This window comes from Buceros rhinoceros, unplaced genomic scaffold (assembly GCF_000710305.1).
Source record: "Buceros rhinoceros silvestris isolate BGI_N320 unplaced genomic scaffold, ASM71030v1 scaffold11913, whole genome shotgun sequence".
Lineage (NCBI taxonomy): Eukaryota > Metazoa > Chordata > Aves > Bucerotiformes > Bucerotidae > Buceros > Buceros rhinoceros.
The window spans coordinates 304-8197 of NW_010405409.1; the positions used below are offsets into that span (position 1 = coordinate 304).

Genomic DNA, 7894 nt, shown 5'->3' on the forward strand with positions numbered 1-7894 from the left:
TGTCTGCGGGGAAAAAAAATCAGCAAGCAGGCTTTGTATACAGAGCTAATTGGTGCGTTAAACAAAAGTAACATTGTAGCCAATCTATTGTCCACTGTTTCACTCTAAAAATGCTAGAATTGGTTCTCCCGCCCACACTTGAAGATCAAGCTGCTTCCCCCTTTTTTTCGAGCCTGCGTTTTTCAGCATTGAGTACATCAGTGCTTGAACTGAACCAGGTGAATATCATCAAAAGAAGGAAGTTATGTTCCTGTAAGGTGTATGCGCAGAAGAGCTTACTGCCATCAAAAGTTAATTTAGTACTAAAAATTAGTCATTGACTTTTTCTCCCCAGTCATTCGTTGGGCTTTCTTCAAAATGTTGACACCAAACATGTATTCCTCTGCAAATACCTCATGTTACTTTAGTAAGTTAAAATAAGCGTGTACTCTAATATAGTTTTACGTAATTCAAAGTGGAATTCTAAATAGAATTTTAAAGTAAAAAAACACTTTAACCCCCTTTCTTTTTTGCTCTTTGCAGTTACTGTCACTTTGGCATACATTCAGAGAGGGCCATGTCCAACGTGCCGGTGGCTGTGGTGACTGGGTCCAATAAAGGGATCGGATTTGCAATTGTTCGGGCTCTATGCAAGCAGTTCCCAGGGGATGTGTACCTGACAGCCCGAGACGCCAGCCGTGGCCAGGAAGCAGTGGCAAAGCTGCAGGAGGAAGGGTTGCATCAGCTCTTCCATCCGCTGGATATTGACGATCTGCAGAGCATCAGAGCTCTCCGTGACTTCCTAAAGGAGAAATATGGAGGGCTGAATGTGCTAGTTAACAATGCAGGGATCGCTTTCAAAGGTAGGAAGCCGACTGTTTGGGAGTGTCCTGTGTGCTACAAAGCTGTGTGAAAGATAGTAGATGCCTCAGGTATTCTACAAAGCTTCTTATATGGCAAGCTGCCTACCTTCTCAAGCATGATGAGAGGACAGTGTGAAATGGCTCTTCTAGCATCTGTTGGGCTAACTTGTGCATGTAAAGATGCTTTCCTGAGGTGTTATATTCGCATCACATACAGAACATGAAAATACTTCAGGCACACAGTGCACATGAGCGGAGTTGGGTTGACTGCCTCAGTGCCCATGAGTTTCATCAGGCCCGTGGGAGCCCATCATCTCTGAGAATGAGTATCAGCCGTGTGCCTCAGATACCTCTGCCTTTTCTCTTCTGCAAGTCTTGTTCTTTGGTCTATTCACTACCTGCTCAAGGATTCCAGCTGATAAGAAAGAACCTTTGGCACTGGGTGATTTTGTCATCCTAACTTGATCAGGCCATTCAGTTACTTGTAGAACAGTTAATCTAAATGTTGATATCCTGAGCAAGAGTTTAACCCTTTCATCTTCCTAGTGGACAGGAACGCAAGGAAGGTGAGGAAGACAGAGCAGTTGTGATGTAGAAGAGTGCACTCTCCTTGTAGGTGTTTATAAAAACAACTTGAGAATCATGTTAGCTCCAGATAAAGCAAATTACAAGCATGACAGCTCATTCATTTCCCTGCCAGTACGAACTTGTTCTCTCTGTATTTTCTGGTGGTTGGTGGTTTGTTCTTTGTTGTTTTTATCTCTTTGCCTGAATCCCCAGTTAGGACGTGTAACTGTTTGAGCACACTGTTTTGCCGACTCATCTGCTCACAGCATGAGTTAAGGAGGCTTGTCAGGCAATATGGTTCTAACCTCACCTGCTGAAGATGCAGCTTCTCATGAGGTGGGAGTGTAGCAATGGTGTTCTGAAGGGCAGTTGCTATTTTGCATGGTACTTTGCTTGTGTTCAAGATCAGCTTAATAGGAAACAACTCTTACTATAATTGTCTGAGTTTCAGAATGTGCTCAAGATAGGGCGGTGTTACAACCTTGTGGCAACAGTGTTGTGGTTTAACTCGGCAGACAGCTAAACACCACACAGCCATTCGCTCGCTTCCCCTCAGTGGGATGGGGGGAAGAACTGGAAAAAAGGTAAAACTTGTGATTTGGGATAAGGACAGGTCAATAGGACAGAAAAGGAAGGGAAAATAATGATAAAAGAATATACAAAGCAAGTGATGCACGATGCAGTTGCTCACCACCTGCTGACCAATGTCCAGCTAGTCCCTGAGCAGCGGGCCACCACCCCCTGGCCAATTCCCCTCGGTTTTCTTGTTCAGCATGACATCATATGGTGTGGAATACCCCTTTGGCCAGTTTGGGTCGGCTTTCTGGGCTGTGGCTGCTGCCAGCTTCTCGTGCATCCCCAGCCTCCTCACTGGCAGGGCAGCATGGGGAGCTGAAAAGTCCCTGACTTGTGTAAGCACTGCTCAGCAACAACTAAAACATCGGTGTGTTGTCAACATTATTCTCATCCTCAATCAAAAACACAGCACTGTACCAGCCACGAGGAAGAAAACTAACTCTATCCCACTGAAAACAGGACAGTTAAAAGATTGTATCTCTGTTGATGCTTATCATTTATAAAACCTGCAGATGCTCAGACCAGTATTTCTTCAATTCGTAATCAAGGCTTTAGCTCAGCTTACTAGTGACCGTGAGTTTGAGCAACACTGGGCTGCAACTACAACAGGTGAGGTGCAGTGTTCCCTGTTGCTGACTTTGCCGCAGCTGTAGCCACCATCAAGGTGGGTACCTGGACAGTTGAAAGCTCCCTAAGTTGCTGCAGCAAGATTTGCTAGAGCTCATATGTGAGAGAACTTGGATTTCTTATCATGGAGCTGCTGAACAGATAAACATCTAAACTACTGTGACCAGTAGAGTTCCTGTTACTTCCTTTACTCATCATAGGTTGGTGGTTTGTTTTTTTTTTTTATTCAGAAGTTGCTTCCGGGTGTTTAGCCTAGACTTTCTTCAAGCTACTGTGAGTCAGCGGTAGGTCATACAATTAAGAAATGTGGTACCCAGTTGTAAATGTTGTATAAGCATCTAGCACAAAGGCTAGAGGGTTTGACACCTGCGTAAGAACTTGCTTTGATGTTTATCTAATATTTTGGCTTTAATTCTTGCTTCTGAGATTGGCATTTCTACCCAAGCATGCTTTTTGCCTCACCAGAATTTATGCTTTCCTTTATTGTAGTACTGTGCTTCATTGCTGTCTGTCAAAGATTAGATTTACCATTAAATTGAATTTATTGTTTGGGTTTTTTGCTGTACTACAGATAGTTCAACAAATGTTGGGGGGCGGGAAGGGTGGGGAGCAGTCTAACTTATGCATCTTCAGTGGCAGCATCCTAGATTCAGCATCTTCCCTCCTGACTGTCCCTCTGCTCCCTCCCCTGGTACATCAGGATGGTGGCGAAGTGTTGTGCTGTGCTTTTAAGAGGAGAAGGCACCTCAGAATTTGCTTGCATGTGGTAGTGACAGTGCCGACTGAGAGCACTGGGTGTTTGTCAGGTACAGGGAGTTCGGTGGGCAGGTTGGGCAGCGCGTCCTGTGAGAGCCGTCTTCCCGTGTCTCTTCCATATAAAAGGCAGAATGGCCTGTGGGTTGGCAAATGACTCTACAGAGTGATACAACTGGATCCTTTGGGGCACAGTTAAAACCTTCAGCTAAGAAGAGGTGAAAATATAATTAGCTCAATATAATATTGCAGAGCTAGATCTTTTCATTAATAAGAATGGGAGTATTAATGATTTTACTTTTTTTTGCTTATGTATTTTAGTTGATCACATGCCTATTTCCTTAAAAAAACCCTAAGATAAACCTTTGAGTTTTGGTAGTTTGGTAACTTCCTTTCAAACAGTAGTTTGATTTTTTTTTTATATTTTTTTCTCTCCCTCACTACCACCTCTTATGAAAAGTTAAGGACACAACTCCATTTGCAGTCCAAGCAGAGGTTACGCTGAAGACAAACTTTTTTGCAACCAGGAATGTTTGCACAGAATTGCTGCCCCTTGTGAAGCCTTATGGTAAGTGTAACATAACTAGATAAATAGTTTTATATAAATTTTGGTCCTCATTAAATGGGAAAATCCTGTCCTGACTTGGAAGCACATAGCAAGAGGAGCGCAGCACTGTAGGTAAGAGAGCAGATGGCCTTTCATGACCCTCCAAAATGTCTCTGCTGTGCATATTTATGTTTACTTTCAAACTCGTCAGAGATTGAAGTGAATTTCTCATAGTGCCCTCAAGAAGACGTGAAGAACTGACCCATGTTCTGTCCATGATAACTGCCTGTGTAAATTCTTACTGCTACAGGAAGGACCTTTTGATGATACAACTAGGATAAGGAAGTACCTAAACAGTCTTTCAGCTGAGTTTGATGTGATGTGCCTGCTCTTGTTGCTGCTGAAGAAGCCTTCTCAATAGGCTGTAGATCTGTCTCTATCTGGATCACAGCCTTTGCTGTATTTGCAGGTGTCTGGTGATGTAGTTATAAAGGGCACTTGAAGATGTACTTATGTTACTGTGATTTGTTGGCATTAGGAGGAACTGTAAGAAAAGACTTTACCAAAAATGATAAATAGAATAGACCAGGGTCAAAGAAGGTAGATGCATCTATGATAAAGAGGTGTTAGCAACATGCAAATAATCTGTATTTGTTGGATGATTGTCCTGCACAGAATGGTCGTGGTCTTGAACCCTGGGAGCACTGGAAGTGCCCTGGAATGCTACTGACATTTCACAGATGGTTTGAAAACAGGGTATTTGGACCTAATACCAAATCTAAGTTTTTTTTTAAAAATACAAATCTTTTCAAGACTTATGATTACTAGGTATTTTCAGGGATATTTGAGAAAGTGCTTGCTGTTATGAATTAAATGTTGTTCATGCCAACATTGAAATACACCTGGGTTTTTAAGAGAAAAGTCAAATAGGTGAGAGAAGTTGGGAACTATTAGTCCCTAGGGAAGAAGGAGAGGATAGAGTAAATTAATTTTATGGGATGGTAGAGGAGACAGTAAACTGTCAAAATGGCAATTTAATCCTATTGTACTAAGGGTGAAGCACAAGGATGTTAATAAAGTCATTAACAGAAAGGATTAATTTCTGTGTCTTTTAAGATCTAAATCCTCATGTTCGTTCCCTCATTCATACCCTGAACGGCTGCGAACTATGAAGAAAGAGGGAAACAGTGTAACATAATTTTGGAAGATGAGTGAATTACTAAACCAGCTAACTCATTCCTCTGTACTGAAGTGCTGGGAGATAAATAGCTTACTACAGTTTTGCATGCTGGGATTTGTAAATCTTCAGGTATTCTGTAAACAAGCTGATGGCCTCACTGCATTAAGAACTAGATTGCTTTTGTTGAATTCTGTTTTATTCTGACTTTTGAGGTAAATTCGCACTGCAGTCTACTCAAACTGTTGCAGAAGTGAGAATGTTTTCGACCAGAAGTTCAAGAGTAAAGTCTGGCTGCCGTTATTGAGGAAGCCACTTCCTACTATGGATATGCCTGCAGATTGTAACAGCCTATTTCCTGGAAGAATACCTGAAGTTCAATAGAGACCTTTTGCAGGATCACACCTTAAATTACTCTCCATAATAGAATTCACGAGAAACACTTGACATTGAGTTAACTGGTCTTCCCGAAGCCCTGCAAAACAGCCCTCACAAACTAATTTACAGGCGTTCACCTAAGTAGTGAATTATAACCGTAGAGCAAATCCGTTTCAGTGTCTGGACTTGTTTAGTGCGTGTAAAAGTAATCAGCCTTTATTCTCTTTTACCAGGTAGGGTGGTGAATGTCTCTAGTATGGTAAGTATCTCAGCTCTGGGAGGCTGCAGCAAAGAACTACAGCAAAAGTTTCGCAGCGACACGATCACTGAGGATGAGTTAGCGGAACTCATGACCAAATTTGTTCAAGATACCAAGAACAGTGTGCATGAGAAAGAGGGCTGGCCAAATACTGCCTATGGGGTATCCAAAATCGGTGTCACAGTCTTGTCCAGGATTCAAGCCCGGATGTTAAATGAGAAAAGAAAAGGTGACCATATCCTTCTCAATGCCTGCTGTCCTGGGTGGGTGAGAACAGACATGGCAGGTCCTAAAGCCACTAAATCGCCAGATGAAGGGGCTGAGACCCCAGTTTACTTGGCCCTTTTGCCTTCTGATGCTGATGGTCCTCATGGCCAGTTCGTTAGTGACAAAACTGTGCGAACGTGGTGAGTTTATGTATGTGGACCCATGCAGGCAGTAATATGACCGTGGATTAGCCTTTGCTCTGGTAGAGCGTTTAGTCTCTGACAAGAGCTGGGATGACAAAGCAGATGCCTTAGGCTTTCTCAGCACAATAGATCTTTCTGTGGACCACAGTTGCTCCTTGTGGTTGTGCAGAGTTTCTTAGGGGGAAGGGGGTTGTTGTGAGAACTACAGTCTGACCAGTTTGGGGGGTGGCTAATAAAGATCAGAACAGAATCATTGCTGTATAGAGATTCCTTATTAAGTACAAAATGGAGTTGAGTGAAAATAAAAATAGCAGTGACATACAGTTAATAGAACTTAATCATTTGGATTTGGTAATATGTATGTTAGTAAATGATTACTTACTGATTTGTATTCATCCAACTGTCTTACTCTGATACTAAAAACTTACTATGTTTGAAAATACACTTTCATTTTCTGTGGCTAAGTTTGTAGCTGGAATGTGAGATGTTTAGACTATATAAAGAGAAAATAAACTACAGAACTGATACAGCAAGGTGTTAATCTGGATTCCAGTTCATTTATTGCACAGCCAGAAGTTTCCATATTAAAAGTCTGGGTTAAGTGCTCTCCGTGTAGTAGGGAAAACGAACCGTAGATGTTACAATACTATTACAGGATAGGACTGAAATACATAATTATCATGGTAACCAAAACAAGTCATCCAAGCCAAATCACACTAGAGGAAGCAGTGGCATGGAGAACACCAAATTTGTAAATGTTGGATATCGCATTCCAAATGCTTCAGATTGAAAGGTTGTCGTGGCATTTCAAGTTGGAGAGGTGCAGCTGGGTGGCAGCAGAGGCAGCCTGGGGGTAGGGCAAGGCACCTGGGGCAGCCTAGAGTTGTGGGGCGGCTGGAGTGATGTGGTGTTTAGTCACCCCCAGGCTATAACTGCACAGCTCTCTCAGCCACATCTGGCCAGCTAGCACAAAAGCCATGGAAGGTGGGGGCTCCAGCCCTACGTTCCCTGCAGGGCAAGGTGCTCACACTGCTGTGCTTTGCGGGGGAGGCTGCTCCCCTCGAAGCTGAAGGAGCTGGAAACAATTGCCTATAAACCTGTCATTAGTAATGACAAATCAGCAATGAACATGTTAATTCTTAATCAGGAGTCAGCAAGATGGTGCCAAAGTGGCGTAGCTGACCAGGTTTTACATTGGTTTCCCCGGTACAGTTTGTGTTCAGGGACACCTTGGATCAAAAGTTGTTGGGCATAAAAAATGTGTGGTTTTGGTAATCGCTTACCAGCATAGAACAAAGGTGTGATTATTAGTTGGTCTGTCTTGAGGATATAGTAGCTATTGTTTTTATGAAGCAGAAGTATTGCCAAATGAGTCATGGCCCAGAGCTCACTGAAGAGCAGGATGAGTGCTGCCCCAAAACTTCTTACGCTAATCTATTCTCAGTGAAGAAAAAAATCTGAGGCCTTTAGTTTAAGGGCAATACATGAGTTACAAAATCGCTGTATGAAGTTTTTACTGCTCGTTATGTACCACCAACAGGCTGCTCACAGCACAGCAGCTCCAAAAGCTATCCAGTCAGTACGGTAATTTGAATATCATTCTGATGTGCAACAGACAGAACCATAGTTTGTGTGTGCTCTTCTAGTTGTGTTAATGGTATCTCAGCAAAACAGAACGTGGCTGTTCCGCTTTAGTAATAGTTTGTGCACGGCTCTGAGAGATGTAATCCAGCAGTGGAGCATCATACTTAAGTTCTT

General features: G+C 42.6%; 1 protein-coding gene across 1 annotated transcript; it reads left to right on the top strand.

The window, feature by feature from the left end:
* Positions 1-523: 523 nt before the first annotated feature.
* Positions 524-6160, top strand: LOC104491315 (carbonyl reductase [NADPH] 1-like). The gene is made up of 3 exons (XM_010133713.1): positions 524-842; positions 3826-3933; positions 5701-6160. The coding sequence occupies exons 1-3, from the start codon at positions 557-559 to the stop codon at positions 6135-6137; spliced, it is 831 nt and encodes a 276-aa protein (XP_010132015.1). The 5' UTR covers positions 524-556; the 3' UTR covers positions 6138-6160.
* Positions 6161-7894: the final 1734 nt, after the last annotated feature.